This window comes from Acipenser ruthenus, chromosome 5 (assembly GCF_902713425.1).
Source record: "Acipenser ruthenus chromosome 5, fAciRut3.2 maternal haplotype, whole genome shotgun sequence".
In the NCBI taxonomy this organism is placed as follows: domain Eukaryota; kingdom Metazoa; phylum Chordata; class Actinopteri; order Acipenseriformes; family Acipenseridae; genus Acipenser; species Acipenser ruthenus.
The window spans coordinates 76449718-76469429 of record NC_081193.1 but is presented as its reverse complement, the minus strand read 5'-3'; the positions used below and the strand labels follow the sequence as shown (position 1 = coordinate 76469429).

General features: G+C 41.6%; 2 protein-coding genes across 2 annotated transcripts in view; one reads left to right on the top strand and one right to left on the bottom strand.

Moving 5' to 3' along the window:
- Nucleotides 1-17376, top strand: part of iars2 (isoleucyl-tRNA synthetase 2, mitochondrial) — a 29567-nt gene extending 12191 nt beyond the window's left edge. The window contains exons 13-23 of the mRNA XM_034003244.3: nucleotides 3460-3562; nucleotides 4537-4630; nucleotides 7760-7868; nucleotides 8650-8752; nucleotides 9353-9478; nucleotides 10048-10179; nucleotides 12098-12204; nucleotides 12522-12667; nucleotides 12888-13078; nucleotides 13273-13417; nucleotides 14367-17376. Of these exons, the coding sequence (XP_033859135.3) occupies nucleotides 3460-3562; nucleotides 4537-4630; nucleotides 7760-7868; nucleotides 8650-8752; nucleotides 9353-9478; nucleotides 10048-10179; nucleotides 12098-12204; nucleotides 12522-12667; nucleotides 12888-13078; nucleotides 13273-13417; nucleotides 14367-14515 (1405 nt within the window). The 3' untranslated portion in view covers nucleotides 14516-17376. The remainder of the gene's footprint in view (nucleotides 1-3459; nucleotides 3563-4536; nucleotides 4631-7759; nucleotides 7869-8649; nucleotides 8753-9352; nucleotides 9479-10047; nucleotides 10180-12097; nucleotides 12205-12521; nucleotides 12668-12887; nucleotides 13079-13272; nucleotides 13418-14366) is intronic.
- Nucleotides 16089-19712, bottom strand: part of rab3gap2 (RAB3 GTPase activating protein subunit 2 (non-catalytic)) — a 35420-nt gene continuing 31796 nt past the window's right edge. Inside the window, exon 35 of the mRNA XM_034003243.3 lies at nucleotides 16089-18898. Coding sequence (XP_033859134.3) covers nucleotides 18746-18898 — 153 coding nt within the window. The 3' untranslated portion in view covers nucleotides 16089-18745. The remainder of the gene's footprint in view (nucleotides 18899-19712) is intronic.

The window sequence follows — 19712 nt, the reverse complement described above, 5'->3', positions numbered from 1 at the left end:
CCACACTCCTTCCCTCCCTCCCAGTCCCTGAACTCTAACCACTAGACCACACTTTCTCTCTCTCTCTCTCTCTCTCTCGACTCTAACCACTAGAGCAAAATGCCTCCCTCCCAGTCCATCAGTTCTGACCACAATGCCTCCCTCCCAGTCCCTCAGCTCTAACACCTTCCCTGACAATTAATACATTGAAAAAGACTTTTAGTCCAAACATTTGTCATTGTAATTATTATTTTTTTTTCATTTCTAAGTAGGTTTTAACTAAAGCCAGAGGCAGTGAAGGTGTCTCTCTGGTCCTCATATATGTCTGTCTGTCTCTCGGTCAGTAAGTGCCCATCGAAAGTAACAGCAGCTCCACTGGAAGCCAGTCATCCTCATGGAGTTGCTGTTACAGCTGATGAGCACCGCTTCACTGTAAGTGGGAAAATTTCATCAGATCTGTATGTGCCACTGATTAGATTTGGCTAGGCCTCCCAGTCTTTCAGCTCTAACCACTAGATCACACTGCCTCCCAGTCCCTCAGCTCTAACCATTAGTCCCTTATCTCTCATAGGCTATTTCCCTTCTCTGTTTTCCCTACACTGTTGCCATGATTATAGACTCCTGCAATAAGGAGATGTATTCCTAATCCATACCCTGGCTCTACTCCTGAACTTTGATTCCTAGCAGCAATCATAGCCAAATGTTTTAGACTTTAACCCCTGCCGCTACTGAGGCAGATGAAAGTTGTTGTAAGAACTGATTCTTAAGGAGTTGCAATCACAACAAACACAAGAGAGGGAATCCGACAGATCCTGACATTCCTAAGTTTAGTTTTTAAATCTGGTTTATATATCAATTTACATTTTACATGGCTTTTAAATGTAATTATTTGAAATTCTTAAATATTCTTCCATTTCTAGACAGTACAATCTTACCCATTTAGCACCAGCCAGCAGTGATACTGAAGAAGATATGCCCAATACCGAGCTCCAATTAAGCATGAAAACTAAAGCGTTACACACTTTTTTTGTTTTAGTTTTTTTTGCTCAGTGTTGCGTTCTGGCTTCCATAAACCCTGTGAAAGAAAGCCCTGTGTCCTCAAAACTGCACGTTATGAATCAGCTTCTTAATCGCCTCTCTACAATGATCCGATTTACAATTATTGTAAAAATGACAGCAGAAAAGATTTTAAAAGAACAATTTTAAAGTTTGTGAGCTGACAGACAGCAGCAGCAGGTGTGCTGTCTTGCGTGTGGAGTCGTAGAAGCAGCAGTCTCTGGTCTGTCTGTGATGTGCGGGAGGAGTGCTGAGTGTGTGTCTCTCTCTCTCACTCTCTCTCTCTCTCCCCCTCGCTCACTGATAAAGGCTGTGATAAGCGTCCTGCCCAGTCCTGTAAATACCATGCCTGATTGGCTAGTGCTATGGCAGCCCCGGTGAGCTCATAGCTGGTGTCGTGCTGCCCCAGCGCTTTGCTTTGGGCGTGGTTCAGGTCCACACAAGGCTGGACTGGGCTAGGCTGGGATAGACCAGGACGGGCTGAGCTTGGAACACAGTTTGGTTTTGATGAAATACTAATATTTTTCCTCCAGGTTATTTTATTTGGCCCACACATGAAACCTGCGTTTTCAGATCAACATTTACAAAGTTTATAAACCCATACTAGACCGTACAGGGCTTTCCTGAAACCTTACAGAACTTTTGGTTGTGTTTGGCTCAAAATTTGCATTTTTTTCACTCGTGTTAAAAAGGGTATTTTGAGAAAGTTTATCAATTTCAGTACAAAGCTGTACTTTAGTTTTTCAACCCTTTCTTTTAATGTTCTATTGTGTTGTTTATGTAAATATGCTAAATGCTTGTTTCTTTGTATCAGATTTGCTTAATAGAAGTTACCAAGCCTTGTAAATCAGACCCCAAGCAAGCATTACTGGTAAACCACCTGCATTTAGATGTTCAAATAGGAGTGTTCTCAGAACTGCTGCTGTATCAAAGCAGCTGGCCTGAGAATGGATGGAGGGGAGGAGAAAACACATTGAAGTCATTCACAAATGTTTTGTATTTCAACTTTAACAAATGCAAACTGCTCATTAACAATCCAGGACAATCGAATAGCAGGAAGTTGTAAAGTAAGTAAGAATGTATTAGCAAGCAAATAAGAATGTGTTCAGTTTTACCTGTTGGAACAAAATGAAACTAGGCTGTTTGACAAAGACTTTTCCTGTCCCCTCGACCAAAGTTCTGTTGCAGCAAAGTTCTTGTAACCACTAGGATAGCTTGAAAGATAAAATATCAATAAAATGACACAACCACTGCCTGACGAAGCTGTTTGACTTACATGGCATGCAAGGGCAAAGTCTCCCCTCCACGCCCTCCTGACAGTGTTTGAGTTACTTAGTTACCCCGCAGCATGGGTGGAAACAGAATCGTGAGAGGGTTGCACAGAGAAATGGACAGTAAATTAGAATGAGAGTTACAATATCGCTTTGAGCTGCATTCTCAAAACATTTACTACAGATCCATACCAGTGTAATAACGAGGAGCACTATATATATTTGTCAATAAATACTAGAAATACTAATAGCAAAATAAAATCATGCTAATAGTTTATAGTCCCAACCCAGTTTAGAGTCAGATAGAAGTAGGGTACTGGGTTTGAGGTGTATTTGTAAAAGTTTACCAGGGTAAATTTGCACAACAGTTGAAAAAAAAAAAAAAAAAAAAAATCTATCCTTGTTTTATGACATCAGCTATGTCTCGGGTGTAACACGCCCATCCTATCCCAGTGGTCTGGTTATTAATTAATTCATGTATTTAATAAAAGTGGCTTAAATCACTTGATCTGGGTTTTTATGTAGGTATATTTTTTGTTAGCTTTCACCCCTGATGTGCGTGCAGTCTGCAGAGGCTGGGGTGTTGCTGAAGTCAAGTGACAGGTGCTATTTGTTCAGGGGTTCAAAGTCTCAGTGAAAGTTTGAGGTGGATATTTGGCTGTTGATTATCCAGCGTGTTAGTTCAGCTAATCTTGAAGCTGTTCGCAAATTTTAAAAGAAGCTTATAGCTTATGGTATATGCAATAAAGACTTGTTAATGATTACCCACCCTGAAAATATTTGAAAGCTTCCTTCATCCTTGTCTTATCGATGCAATTTAGACCTAATAAAGTGACCGGGGGGTTCCAGTGGAGAATCTGCCTGAATGTGGGGGAGGGGGTGGGGGGTTTTCACCATGTACCCCTCGTTTCTAGGTTTCTCTCTGTAGTAGGGCTAACCCTATGATCAGGAATAATTTAGAGATGAAGGCATATAATAGCACAAAATGTTGATATATGCACAGTAACATTAAAAAAAATAGACTGGATTCTGTCCTGTTAAATTAGTCGGGGCGAATGGTGTGCTAACAAGGGACGAGCCATGATGGGCCGATCAGCCTCTTCTCGTTCACAATCTTTTCTTATGTTCTTATGTGGTTATGTGTGTGTTGCAGGCACACAGTGGAGCACCTGTCCATGCTGTTTGAGAAGCATGGCAGTGACTGCTGGTGGGAACTGCCTCTGGAGCAGCTGCTGCCTGCGGAGGTTCTCAAGAAGGTGAGAGTGGAGTGGGGCAGGCTACAGTACGAGAGAGAGACACCTGGCTACTGGCTTACAGTCATCCAGGTTATGATGGATAATAAAACGCTGGTTCATGTCCTGGCTGTGCGGAGCTGGCATTTGCTTCGACTCTGCTGCGGGTTAGGGAGGCTAAACCGACAGGGTCTGTTTCTCCTAAACGCACAGACATATACAGGACTGGACTTTGTCCTCCAGAGCTTGTTAGCTAGCTGACATCCGCTGTCCAGTTCCGGGGTGTAAAGAGTGATTGGCTTGGGGATCAGAGGATGCCCGCTGACCTTCAGTTCTCCCATGCTGGTGTGGGTAACTACTGCAGTGCAGTGAGAGAACGTAATTGGACATTCTAAATTGGGGAGAAAATTGGGGGTAAAATTAATTGGGCAATCAAAAAACATATTTCACATCTACCACAATCATACCATTTAAATAACATATTCAAACAGTATAGTAAATATATATATATATATATATATATATATATATATATTATTATATACATATACATACATATACACACACATGCATACATAGATAGATAAATATACTTACATGCACACATCCATACATAATAATAATAATAATAATAATAATAATAATAATAATAATACAATATAAAAGTTACATTAAAACCCACAAAGACAAGAAAGCTATTTTATAAAAGTAAGTTTTCAGTCTTGACATAAAAACTGTAATGGTCCCAAGCTTCCCTGACAGATGCAGGCAGCGCATTCCACAATTTCGGAGCTTTACATTAAAAACCTACATCCCATGGTGATTTTGTTGACCCTAGGAATAACCATCAGCCCCGCATCCTGGGATCTCAGAGTGCAATTTGGAATTGCTCTCAATGAAGTCTGTTATTGAAATGATTAGGAGTTTGTGCGATCCCTAATCTTTATTTCACTTGAGCCTCCTGTGTGACCCGGCCTGTCTTCTTTGTGTCCCGACAGAGCAAGGTGGCTGAGGTGCAGGATTATGAGAAAGGAGAGGACGTGCTGGACATCTGGTTTGACAGCGGGACCTCATGGGCAGCCGTGCTGGATGGTAAGAGTTATCGGGGCGTCCCTGTGTTCACTGTAATGTACAGTCCCCTCACCTCCCTTCCCTCAATCAACAATTCTGAGATATAACTAAAAGTCAAAAAGACAGTTCCTGCTCTCTCCTGCAACAATGCTGGTGCTCTGATTGAAAGGAGTGGTGCATTGTGGGAACTGAAAAGCAGCATTGTTGCAGGAGGGAGTGTGATCTGGATACACTGTGATCCTTTTGTTTTTCTCCTGACCAACGCTCCAGAGTGAATGTTTTGAAATGTATTGCCCAGTTGATTTATGACTTGTGATGTGTGATTAAAAATGTAAAAAGACTCGGCAATAAGTTGCTTGAAAATTATCCCAGTGTTAACATTGGCCTAACAAGAAATCCTGGATAGCATTCTCTCCTTTTTAAGGTCTTATTGATTACCTGCCTGTAATTTGCTGAAATGATTGTGTTGCTGTAAAAGTTTTATATGTCTAGTTGACCCTGTCTCGTATATAAGTCAGTATGTGGCACTGCCTCTTGTATGTGTTAATATGTGCAGTTTACCATGTATTTTATGGTATAAGAGTGTCGTGAGCACTTTAGATTTGCCAGAGAACACATTTTATCACTTGCAGGGGATAACATTATTGGAAAAATAAGTTGCAATGCAATGTTCTGCTGTTTTTTTTATTGTCTGAGAGTGGCTTGATGATTTATAATGTATAAGAAATGCTGAGCTGTGTGAACAGTGCTCTGTGTCACAATACATCTGCCCTGACCCCAAGAGTACAGGAGGATTGGGGGCAATAAACCTGTGCTCCTGAGATGCAGGGTTGTAATTCCCTGTGCTAGTGTTGGATAATGTTTAACTTTATATAACACTGAGTGGAACAATTTAATATCTGATGGGCTCTTATTGTTTCACCTGGAGGTCAAAGAATCAGTGTTTTATTCCCTGACAGCCTGGCTCCTAAATCATGCTAGCGGCTTACTGCTCTGGTGATGGTTTCACATAGTTGAAACTATAAAGGAGAAAGAAGACCTGTACCGTGTGGCTACAGACTGCTGTCACTGTGACACTGGAGACCTTTTAGGAGGTTTCTGTTCACATTGACAGCATTAGCACTGGGACAAAGTACAAGTATATAATTCCTGCCAGAACTCTTACTGTTTATGGTTCAGCCCCAGTCTTTGTAATAAATCTAATTTATTTTACAACTAATCAGCCACAATCCCCGCCTGCCAGTCTGCCTGCCTGCCTCTGATTGTCTGCCTATCTATCTGTCTTATACTTTACCTTTTCTGTTTTTCTGAGACACGGCCATATTCGGAAGCAACACTTTAGTCTTAGTGCTCACAGTAAGTGTGCTTTCCTGATGCAAGCAACCAGCAACTTGGTGCAGTTAGAGAAACCTTTTTTTTTTCTACATATGGACCGTCACTAGTCTTTCACTCAGTCTCCGTGTTACATACAGTTGTAGTCAAAAGTTTACATACCCCAATGGAAATCTATAATTTCTAAAAATTTCTCAAAAACAAAGAATTTTAGGAAAAATCTTTTGTAGCAAAAGTTTTGCTTTTGTGGATGAGGAGAAAAGGTTACAAGAAATAGATGCCTACAATTATTATTTCAGCAATTCTTTTGCAAAACTCAAATGCTAATTCAAAAGTATTCATACCCTTTGATGCTATGATAGTATTGTCTGCAAGGTCCTAGAAATTTCAATATGATAATGCAGAACCTAATTCTAGAAAATGCTAGATTGTAGGTGAACATTCTTAGAGTATAAAAGGGTTAGGCATAGGACGATTGCTGTCATTACCAGTAAGTCAATATGGGGAAAAGTAAAGAGCTATCTGAAGACCTTAGGCAGAAAATTATTTCATTGTCATAAAGCTGGAGAATGTTACAAGAATATTTCCAAGCATTTGAGTATCCCAATTTCAACTATTGTTTCTATTATCAAGAATTACAAGACTCATGGTACTGTCACAACGCTCCCTCGGTCTGGAAGAAAGAAGGTTTTCACCAAGAACAAGTAGAAGAATTGTGAGGAAGGTTAATAACAATCCGAGATTGATTGCCAAAGATATTCAAAGTGAATTGGCTGCAAGTGGGACTGGAGTTTCCATTTCAACCATAGGTCAAGTATTGCATGGTGAAGGTCTCAATGGTCGCAGGCCAAGGAAAAAGCCACTCTTAGGAAAACGTCACAAGGACAATCGCTTAAAGTTTGCAAAACTGCATTTGAATGATGAATACGAGTTCTGGTCGAAGGTTTTGTGGAGTGATGAAACAAAAATCGAGCTATCTGGTCACGTGGATGGAGAAAGTCTGGTAAGGCATACAAAGAAAAGAACAACATACCTACTGTCAAGCATGGAGGTGGTAATATCCTTCTATGGGGCTGTTTGTCCTCTAATGGCACAGGAAATGTAGTCTCAATACATGGTAAAATGGATTCCATAGCATACCAAAAGATATTAGCCAATCATTTGAAACCCTCCACTACAAAACTTGGTTTAAAGCGCAATTGGACGTTCCAACACAACAATGATCCAAAGCACACATCAAAATCTACTTCAGTATGGTTAAAGAAGAATAAAATTAAGGTTCTGGAATGGCCTAGTCAAAGTCCCGATCTAAATCTGATTGAGAATCTTTGGTATGAGTTGAAGAAGGCTGTGCACAAGAGAAGTCCTTGGAATTTGAATGAACTGGAACAATTTTGCGTTGAAGAATGGTCAAAAATCACTGAAGAATCATGACAAATATCCTAATCGTTAAAAAGAGGTTATTATTGCTAAAGGTGCCTAAACTAGCTATTCATTTAATTTTCCTTGTCAGGGTAGGAATACTTTTGAATTTGCATTTTTGTAATTTTGCAAAAAAATTGCTGAAATAAATAATTGTAGACAAATAAATAATCTGTTTCTTGTAACTTTTTTTTCCTCATTCACAAAATCTAAACTTTTGCTACAAATGATTTTTCCTAAATTTATTTATTTTCAATACATTTCTAGAAATGATAAATTTCCATTGGGGTATGTAAACTTTTGACTAGAACTGTATGTATCTGGAATGTACTGCTCACAGTAACTGTCTGTCTCTGTGTAACATTGACATTGACTGTCTCTCCTCCTGTTTCTCAGAGCCTGACCGGTGTGCTGATGTGTATCTGGAAGGGAAGGACCAGCTGGGCGGCTGGTTCCAGTCCTCCCTGCTCACTAGTGTGGCGGTCAGAAAGAAGGCCCCCTACAGGTCAGTGACCCCCCCAGTCCTCCGCTGTGCTGTAATGATGAAGCATGACTTCTCAACAAGGATGTAGTGGAGGTGGCTGTGTGTCACACTTTACATTTTCCCCATCTGGAAAACTGCTTCTGCAATTGTGATTAGTGCTTCTGTTGTGCAATAATTTATATTGTTTAAAAGAAATGTAGCTTCAGTGATTCAGAATGGTCCCTAAAAATGTATGCCATATTTTTTAGCAGAATGACAGAATGATTCAGACCACTTTTATTAAATGTCCTGGTATTCCTGAATAGCTAATCATCTTCCCTTTAAATATATGCAAAATATTGTAATGATCAAGCCGTCTCTTCAGTGCAGTGGTACCAAAATGTTATCTAGGAATGTAGGATAACTAGCGATGGGGCTTCTCTCACCCTGTTTTTTATTCTGCCATGCCCCTTGCTCACTAGATATCTTACAGATGAGATAATTGTCTCCTTTTTAAAGTTATGCAGAAGTGCAGTGGTACCTCAAATATTATCAGTATACTACCAGAGCAGAATTGGCTGTGTGGGACTACTGTTCTTCATTTTACCTCAAAACATGTTTCTGCAATGACTAGTACAGAATTCTATGTGGTGTCATTCTTTGAAGTTTTACACTGTTGGAGATGAGCCACCTGAACATCATTAAATTGCATTAAAAAAACATGTTTGTAGAAGGTTAGATTCTTCTTTATTTATTCAGCTGTTTATTTTCCGTCCTGTCCTGTGACTTGTGCATTCCCACCCTGCCCCCCGTCCTGTTCCAGGACCCTGGTTGTTCACGGGTTCACTCTGAGTGACGCTGGAGACAAGATGTCCAAATCTCTGGGGAATGTGGTGGACCCGGACGTCGTGATTAACGGAGGCCAGGTGAGACCCTCTTCCTCCTCCCCCCACCTTGATTTTAATACACATCCAGCTTATTTCCAGAACTGATATTGGACTTAGTTTGTTTGCTGCATTTTTAAAGCAAAGACTGATCCATGTGTATTAGAATACTCTTAAGGCAGTGATGGGTATTTCTTTTAAATTAAAAGTTAAGCTTTCTAACCGTGTCCCAAAGCAGTTTATTATTTAATTATACCTGTCAAACCCAGTGTAGAATGGAGTTGCCCACCTCTGTTCTAAGGAGTTATTGTCTTTGCTATAAAAGCATGAGACCCAGATGTTACACCATGGTCAAACCATTACCTATTAACATGGTCAGTCCTGATTCCCTATGGTCAACCATTGCCACACCATGCTTGGTATGCGGCACTACAGCCAAACCGTGTTTTGGCTTGCAATGAATATTTGTTTTGCCTTACAAATATTCATTGTCAAGCCATGGATTTTCAGAACATGGTCGTACATCACAACCACAATCACAAGTCATTTTTCCATGAGTGACCAAGAAACAATCAGCAATGGTACCATGATTGAATGAGGGTTAATCCTGCACTGGCTCACACCCTCTCCCTCCCTTGCCAGGACCCCTCCCTTTCCCCCCCGTATGGAGCCGACACCTTGCGGTGGTGGGTCGCCGAGTCCAACGTCTTCTCAGAGGTGACTATCGGACCCAGCGTGCTCAACGCAGCCCACGAGAGCATCAACAAGGTCAGCCTGCGCAACCAGAGGGGTCCGCCTGTTTGTGCGTCCGTCTGTGAATATTTTCACCTGCCGGTGTCTTTGTTTGTCTGTCTCCTATAGGTGTTTTTGCGTGTATATCTACAGTATATCTGTTTCTGTGTGCGTGTGTGTGTGTCTCTGTGTGTCTGTGTGTCTGTGACAAGGATGGCTTGTGGGTGATGTCAGACCAGGAAGAGACAGACACTGTACTGCGAGGTAAAGCGTGGTTGTGCGTGCTTATTAAATAAAAGGTTTGAACAAAACGGCTCGATGGCCAAAACAAAACAGATGACAGTAAGTATCATGCTGGTGTAAAGCCAGCACGATTAGCAATTGTTTTTAGTTAGTATAATTCTTATTGTCTCTCCGCCTCCTTCCTCCAAACTCTCTCCAGCTCTCATCATATACGTCATACAAGCACACCCTATATGGGGTAACGACCTCTCTGTCAGGGATGAAGTGGTGATAGTACTCGTGTCTCTTTCCCTCTCTACACTGCTCCACACCCAGTGACGGCCTGTCTCCTGTCTCACTGCCTCTCTCATTCCCTCTCTCAGCTGCGGAACACTTTGCGCTTCATGGTGGGTAACCTGCGCGGGTTCGAGCCGCAGAAGCACTCTGTGTCGAGCCAGGAGATGTTCGTCATTGACCAGTACATGCTGCACCTACTGCAGGAGTTCAGCATCAAGGTCTGTTTTTTTTTTATACAGTAGCTTGTTTGATATACTTACGGCTAGAATAAAAAACAACCAAACACTTAAGCGACCACCAACACTCAATGGTTTCTTCTGAATACAGGGGTGGAAATAAGACTCCCATTGCACAGCAGTTTGATCCATTTCTGGTTTACTAAGACACGCCTGAGCTTGTTACCTATACACTGTGGATAATCAAGCTTGTAGTAAAATCTGGAATGTGTGAAAGTGATATGCAGTAGCAGTCTTATTTCCATCCCTGGAATATGGGCATCAGGCATCATTAGACAGCTCTTCCCCAGAAAAAAAAAAAAAAAAAAAATTAACTATTTGATGCTCTTTAAATAAGTTATTATTATTATTATTATTATTTATTTCTTAGCAGACGCCCTTATCCAGGGCGACTTACAATTGTTACAAGATATCACATTATACATTATTTCACATTATACAGATATCACATTATTTTACATACAATTACCCATTTATACAGTTGGGTTTTTACTGGAGCAATCTAGGTAAAGTACCTTGCTCAAGGGTACAACAGCAGTGTCCCCCACTGGGGATTGAACCCACAACCCTCCGGTCAAGAGTCCAGAGCCCTAACCACTACTCCACACTGCTGCCCACTGTCAAGTTCCTCTGATTATAACTAGGGATACGGTTTTGTCATGGTAACATTAGGCAAAATTCACAGAACAGTCATGATAAAAAAAAAGTCACCTGTATGGTCACGGCAACGAAGAATTGTGTAATAACAACTGAATGTGAACGTAAATATGCATTTATTTAACTCAGTATATTACAACAGTGTAATATTTCCACTAACCAAAGAACATTTAATGCAATTGTTTTCTTTTCCTTGCAAAAGTAAACTATTTGAAATTATTTGTTTATTTTTGTACAATACTTTTTCAAACAACCATAACGGGTAAGTGTAACTTTAAACTGTATCACAAAAATACCTTGATCCTTTTTAGTAAAATCTCTTTTACACACTGTTGTGATTTTGGTACAAGTTATACATTGAGAGGTTGTCACTTGTGATGTGACGCCTGTCATCCCCGAGCAGCACATCATTAAAAGATGAGAAGGCTTGTTCTGAGTCAACGCTGTTGACTGGTACTGCTAAGCATCGCAGGGCAACTACTGCAAGAGCTGGAAATCAGGTTGTAATGCTTCTCCAGAACTTTAAAATGTTCCTCAGCTCTGAACTACTTCACAGTAAGACTGAGATTCTCTCTGTGCTGGAATGTTGTGGGATATTTTCAAATACCGTGGTCTCGCAAGTATTAAGGTGTTTAGCTTGATGTGGCTCAAATATACATGGCATGCACTGAGCTAAAGGTCAGCCATTATGAGTGCCACTGTAATATCAAAGATATTATCTTTGGTAAAATTCACAATCACTTCCTGGTTACACAAGAAGTGCTCACTGTTACAATGGTTGAACGGAAATAAATGGCAAAATTCACAGGTTCCATGACAGTGGTGACCACCGTGACATAAACGTATCCTAGAACTATATGGTACAATTAAAGCCTTATTCAGACGAATCTTTATCGAGTTTGGGAGCAGTTAGCTGTGCTTGCCGAGTTCCAGCCCTGCACTCGATGCTGTTAAAATCACTTTCTTCAATGACACCTGTCTCACAAATTTTACTTTTATCAAACTACATTTGTTTTCCTGTTGCATTTCCCTTAAACTTCATGTTCAACTGAAACAAAGGGGCATTTACAACACAGCTTAATAAGGTGAAGTGGAAAATGCAGGCTACCATGTGACTTAGGGATCCAGGGACATCACAAGGAGACCAAGGGCCAAGGACTTCAATGCGCAGGCAGGGGTGTAGGGAGTCCCCAGTACACAGAGGAAGGGTTTATCTCCCTCACAATCTGTGTGTTTGTTTCAGGTGACGGACGCTTACACAGAGTACGACTTTGGGAAGGTCATCCGGCTGCTGCAGGCATTTGTGAGCAGAGACCTGTCCAGCTTCTACTTCAGTATCATCAAAGACAGGTACCAGCAGCTCACACCTGACCAACCTGCAGGCAGTGGGTGTGAATAGCTCATTGGTTAGTGAAAGCTATGGGCTGCAGGGTGGAGGGCTGTGAGTTTGAGTAGCTGAGTGGTCAGAGCACTGGGATGCAGGGTGGAAAGCAGTGGGTTTGAGTAAACCATTAGTTAGAGTGCTGGGCTACAGTATGGAGGGTAGTGGGCTTGAGTAGCTTGGTGGACCGAGCGCTGCGCTGTAGTGTGGAAGGCAGCAGCCTGCAGTCCAGTACACAGGCTCTTTAATGCAATGCCTAATGTGTTGAGTGGCTCTCTGCCCCCAGGCTGTACTGCGATGCTGAGAGCTCTCACCAGCGCCGCTCCTGTCTGACGGTTCTGGATGAGGTTCTGGATGCTGTGACCCGCTCCATTGCCCCCATCCTTCCTCACCTAGCCGAGGAGATCTACCAGCACACCCCCGGCCGCCCAGGTACACGGGTACAACTGTGTGTGTTTGTGTATTGACTGATGTTCTTGCTCGTGTTGTTTCAGAGTCCGATTCCCTCTTCCAGAACAACGATGTCTGTGTATGCCTTTGTGTGTGTGTCTATCTATGTCTGTCAGTTTGTCAGTGTCTGTGTCTGTGTGTGTGTGTGGTGCGCAGTGTCTAGTCAGTGTATTGACTGATGTTCTTGCTCGTGTTGTTTCAGAGTCCGAGACCCTGTTCCGGAGCGGGTATATCAAGGCCAGCTCTCTGTGGAAGAAGCCTGGTCTGGTGGAGGCAGTTGAAGGGGCGTGTGCCATCAGGGACTCCTTCCTGAGCTCCATCCCCGGGCGCAACGCTGCCGAGTTCGACCTGACCATCGCCATCGAGCCGGGCCTATTCTTCGAACTCATGGAGGTCAGTAACACCTCACCGCTGTGCACATGATACACAACCGTGCTGCCACAGTGTACAGGAGGGATGCTGCCTGGGGACAATACACCAGAAGAAAGTTGGTCTGAGGGTACAGTATATAGTGGCTGTCTGCATGTGCGTAGAGACAAAGTTTGTAGCTGATGTTGCTCAGTGGTGCCGTCTGCCTGTGCTTGCAGTCCCTGCAGGAGATGCCCTGTTCCAGCACCTCCCAGCTGTGTGAGCTGATGATGACATCTCAGACCAGCCTGCTCACCACCCTGCCCCGGGACCTGCCAGCGGACGCGCTTACTGTGAGGGGCAGCTTCCTCATCAACCTGGAGGGTGAGCAAAGTCACACTTCCTGTACCGGCGGGGGTCTGTGGCACGATCACAATCACAAACCGATTTGTTCAGATCAATCTCTCCACAATCAAGTGAGGTTCATTGGTGTTGATTGGGTTAATGTACCATTACAAGTGAAGAAACAGCTGCCTGGATTTGTGTGGATTGCGGCTCTCCACGGAGAAAAGCAGCAGTCATCAAAAATCCAAGCAGCTGTTTCTTCTCTTGTTTCACTCTGAAGGGTAAATTAGTCCAATCCGTACCAATGACCGTCACCTGATTTCTGTGGAGAGCTGAATAATTGGTTTGCAGCACTAATGGCAGGAGAGGAAGGCATGCTAGTCTGGTATTAAAGACTAGTAAAACAAAAACAAAACATGGTTAAAGTAGCATGCTAACTTACACAATTTATGACTATTTATCTTTTATAAAAGTATTTTCTCTAGAGTTAAAAAATCCATTGCTAGATTTCTGTATTTTTCCAGGTATAAAAGAAAGCCTTTTTTTCTTTTCTTTTTTTTTTTTTTTTTTTTTGCCATTGCTAAAATAGTCTCTAACCAGGAGAGAAAAGCACCCTTGTGTGTGATTAGAGTATGAGTGTCTGTGCTATCCAGGACTGTAAAATAACAACACCACAATGTTAAAATAGCGTTCTAAGATATTAACTCTTTCAAGTCAGCTGCTATATATATATTTTTTTACATGGTGCTTGAGAATGTATTGATGATGGAGTGACAACTGCAGTTTCAATACTGAGTTGTATTCATTATTGTATCTAACCAGGAGAAGAAAGAATACTATTGTGTTTGATTACAGTATGGGTATTCCGGGCTGTGTCCCCCAAGGAGATGTCTCTCTCTCTCTCTCTCTCTGGTTCTCTCCCTCCCGTCCCTCACTGTCTCCCTCTGGTTCTGTCCCTCCGTCCCTCACTGTCTCCCTGTGTTCCCAGGCGGTGATATCATGGAGGAGTCCTCCTACAAGGTGGCTGCAGTCCCCTGTGCCCGCTCCCGCTGCCCACGCTGCAGGAAGTTCACCTCCGAGACCCCTGGCTCCCCCTGTCCCCGCTGCCTGGAGGTCATCGCCACGGCTGTGCTCTGAACCTTGAACCCCTGACTGCTGGGGTGCAGCGCCATGCAGCCTCCAGCTGAAAGGACAGTGCCTGCCTGAGCAATATAACAAACAGTACTCTTTGACAGGTTCTCTTTCTCCTCACCTTTGACAAAACACTGACATTGACAGGAACCCCTGCTCTGACTGTGCTGTTGACAGGCTGTCCTGGCACTCTGGCTGTGCTGGTAGAAACGCTCTTCTGCTTCTGACTCGGCATGAGATCTGTGACATGCTGACTGTGGCTGCAGGATTCCCTAAGGTTGTGGAAAAGCACTTGTACTTGTTTCACTCCTTCACAGGAAAATGTGGCCTGTTTTTTATTTTGACTGGCTAAAACTGCTATAAAAGTAACGTATGTAATCAAATTAGTAAAAGCAGATACAGAACAACTATTTATTGTGACCCCAAAAAGCACTTGTACTTATTATGACATGGTTATAGTGACTATTTTGAAGCAAGTGCAAAAATAAAATAAGAATGCTTATTTTATAAGAGGAAAATTACTATTTTAACAAGAAACTAGCGAGAATCTGCTCGGAATAATAACATAACCTTTCTTCATAGGGATTACGTTGTTTCTCGGTAGTTTAATACCGTTACAATGGTATGTTACGATTTGCTCTTGCTCATAATAGGGCCTTAATATGCAATGTGTATGGGTGTTTGCATATTTCTATATTTTAAAAGCCAACATTTCATTACTATGTTAGCAACCATACAACTTGATTAAAACAAATAAAAATAAAAAACCTCATCACACCACTCGGCTTTTAAAATACAATTAATCCAATTAACACACAGCTATTGCGACATCCAGAATTAATAGAAACTGAAATATTGCCACATTGTATGTGTGAAAACTTTTTTTTTTCTTTTTCGTTTTTAGTTTAAAATGTTCTCCCGAACGATGCACAGCTTAGCTTCAGGTAAGAGTAGTTACATGGTAACTTCATGTTGTTTCTCACTAGCTTGATTAGGGCAAATTTGTTGTATTCCTTTCTAGAAGATAATGGTCACAGGTTTTGGATTTACCTTTTTTTTTAAAAAAAAAAAAAAAAAAAAAAAAAAAGCAATGTTGCTCTAAGAAGCCCCTGTACCAAAATATAGTTTAGTGTATAATGTTTATTTAAAAAATGTGTTTTGTCCAGCAGCTTTTCAGCAGAATGTCTCTCTCGTTATCTGTACTGACAAACCTGGTACATTTTGAAGCTTTACAATCTAGTACATTGGCTTGCTTCAATGTTCTGTCTAATGAGGCTGGAGTTATGTTCATGCAGCTAAACATTAAGTGCTTTAAACACCCTTTATATTTTTTGTGAAAGACAGAAATTAAACTGGTTTGGTCCCAGTGAGTGTACTGGCAGATGGATGCAGAGCTGGTTCTGAGAGTGGGTGATGGTGTGTACTATTTTGCAGTAAAAATAAGATGTGTTCAGAAAACTCTTTTCCTTTAATAATGAACTGCAGTTACACTTCTTGGACCCCAGGTGGAGCAGTGTAAAGAAGCCTGTGTTTGTGAACAAAACCAATAACGATTCAAAAATAACTCCACAGAAACACATTGAATTCCATATGGCTTTATTTATTTCAGAGCGTTTTATGTTTGCTCACTATATACATACTAATACAAAGATGGGGAAACAAACTTTTAGTAAAGCCTGCCCCCACCCCCCCATTCAGATACCATGTGTTGCATGCCTTCCTGAGGAAAAAAAACAAATCAGAGGCTGAGCAAAGAGACCATTTCCTGTTTAATCTATCTGATAGTGCGGTTCAGTCGGGATGTAGCTTTAGCACAGATAAACAAGTTTACTACTACTTCCAATTCCCCGCTATAAACAATTAAGGGTTATTCAGATGTGTATATTAAGTGCTAAAAATCCCCCAAATCCTGCATTGATACTATATTACAGTGAGACCAATGAAAACTAGTATCTGCTGAATCCTGGCTGCTGTATCACAAGTCTAGCTGGTACACCACTCACTTCTCTCATTAGGTGCTGTTATGCAGTAGGGGAAAGAGCAGGGACTGTGGGCATTGAGAGCATCATACAGAGCTACAGTACAGTAACTCAGTCCTAGCAGCGAGCTGGGGTTGTTGTTATAGGTAGCCTGCCTCGGACGGTGAAATACAATTGTTTAAAGACACATTTCCACCCGCCGATGGGATTGATTTGAAATTGCTGATTTCCATCCCTGAGCAGTAGATCGAGATCAATGGGATTTCAACCAGAACTCAATCTCTCCACACTGATGGTGGAAGTTAAACTTATGAATGTCCCCAGCAGACGATGCTAGAGAGAGAAAGAGGCAGGTTTTAAGTCTTTAGGAATATAATATAAATGTAAGCTTAACATGAAACCTGTGAATATATTATACCATGTGGGGACTATTGGGAGGTTGGCAAATGAATCTGTGGAAGTGATCTTTGACCGCCTTGCATATTGGATTGTGGACAGCAGACCTCAGGTGGAAATGTCTGCAGCCCCAGTCAGGCACTGGGAATGAGATTGAGTTTGACAGACTGGCTTCATGGTGCAGATGGAAATGTGATATTTCTCTGTCTCTGGCAGCGCGACACCCCCACCCCAGGAAGGCATGACTCCCCCCTACCCCTCGTGCAGTTTTTATAGCCATGTTAATAATGATACATAGATATATAATGCATTTCTTTCTTATTTAATGTACAGAATTAAGTCATTTATGCAGGTACAGGCACAGCTATTATATAAATAAGGAGAGGAATTAAAGCTCTTTTATAAACCAGAAATAGCCTGTGGGGGTGTTAGTTTTAATAACAACATATATGTGTGTGTGTGTAATTATATATATATATATATATATATATATATATAAATTACACACAAGCATTCGGGCTACATTAAATAACACCAGATAATCAAATTCCAACTGTGAAATTGTTTAAATGATACTCCAAATCTAGAAACCTTCTCAAACAAGCAAGATACTTTTCAACCTCTTTATCGGTACATAACATACAGTACCATAAATATAATAGATTGAGGGCTGACAGAGCCATTGCTGTAACAGGGCAGAGGTAATGCACATACTATAGCAAGCAAGGCTAACAAGGGATAACTGCTGGGCTAACAGGTGTTCAGATAATAAATCAGGGTTTTACAATAATAAATAATATGACAGTTTCTGAGCCTCCTGTGAACTGGACGGTCCTGCCAGCCCCTAACCCCGTGATCCCTCTGTCTTTCTGTTACTGTGTCAACTTTTTGTGTTTCCTTTTTCTCTTGGGAGAGGCCGGAGGTAAAAGATGGACACAGGGAGAGCTGACCCATGCATTTCACAGGCATTTTAAAAGACCCTTCTGCAGTGACAGTTACCTAGCTAGAGCTGCCTTGTCACGTAGGATGAATGAGCTGTCAGTAAATTAAATTAGACATGTACTTCAGTAAGTTCCTTGTCTAGTATGTCATACCTAGTGTTCTGCATTTCTGGTTTTTTCCAAATTTTACTGAAAAATTACAGGCAGAGGATGCATTGCGTTGTAAATACTGCTGCATTGAGGTACATGTTCGTAATTTTATTTTTATGATTTCAAGGCGAACAAACTCGGCTTGTTTGGTGCTGATGTCACGTTCATACCTTCTGCAAATACTAGTTGTGTCAGCACAGTGTTTGCCCAAACGTTCGGAAAGTATCAGTTAACTTGGGACAATGCGGCCTCGATGCAGATTCTGCTTCATCATACATGGCAAAATTTGCCAGGGACATTAAACAGAACTGCTACACATCATATTCCACACGTAAAGTGTATACTGAGAATTTGACCTTTGTTTCAATTCAAAATATATATTTTTTTTTTTACCGATTTTACCCCTCTTTTAATATATCTAAAATAAAAACTGAAAAATTCCCAGGAAAAATGTGTGAAGATGAAAACCGAAAATGCGGAACGCTAGTCATACTCTAGTTACAAAATAAAATAAAAAAAAATAACACACAAAAAATACAAATTCAAAACACTCCCTCCCTCCTTGCCTTATGATTCGCCCCCTGCCCCCCGCACCCTCTCCTCTACCTCCCTCTTCCTGCTGTGTACCTCCAACCCTACAGAGATTTCTCTCTCCCAGTCTTGCCCCTCACACCCTTGTTTTCACTCAGTGGAGCCCCTCTCCTCCCTCTCTCTCTCTCTCTCTCTGCAATGCCTCCCCCTTCTATCCCCTCATCTCTCAGCCCCCTCCCTCACTGTGGTGCTCCCATGGCCTCCACAGCCTCCACGAGGTGCAGTGCCAGCCCGTACTGGCCGTGGTTCTCAGGCAGCGCGTCGATGACCCGGCTCACCAGCCTGCCGGTGCGGGAGAGAGGCACGTCTGTGTTCTTCAGGTCCTGCGGGTCCTACAGAGAATAAAATAACTTTTAATAAGGGTACAGTAAATCACCCCAATTTACAATGAATCAATTTTTTAAATATATTTTTGAAGGAGACACACACCCTTCCACACCATGAATAAGAATGACATCCGTCCTCGACAATTTGATTCTTATAAGCGGTTGAGTCTTCAAAGCAGACCGATATGATTACTGTGGTGAAGTGCTACAGAATCAGTATGATAGTTTGAGAAAGTTAGTTTTGTTCCCTGCAGTGTAATGGGTTGACCACTAGATGTCATGAGTTCTTGCATGTATGCACAGGGACCACACAAAGTATTGCTTAGTTAGTGCTCCAACTGAAAGCTAGGTTTATTTTGTTTGTTTGTTTGTTTTATTAGCGGTTATTTCCCCACCACACTGTAAGGAAAATAAAAACAACAACGGTTTTAAACTGTAAATCAAGACTCCAGCCTGATCATTACACTGCCTTTGGCCACGTCTCATTGCAATTAGCAAAAGTGCCTCCATGCGTCAGCAGTTTAAATACAGTATACAAATGTCAATGGTGCTCAAACACTGAGGACAATACATCAAACATGCATATCACACAATAACACTGCTGTACTCGGTATGTATTCGATGAATGTGTATTCACCATTTGATTACAAACAATGCAGTGTTAACTGCATCACTGCACGATCCACACTGCGTACGTGCCTAATCACGCGAGATGTGATCAAATTCAAAAACAGCTTTATTGGCTGTACACTTGATCAAGTACCGTATTACATGTAGTCAGTTTGCCCCGAAATGATTCTTATAAGCGGATTGCTTGATT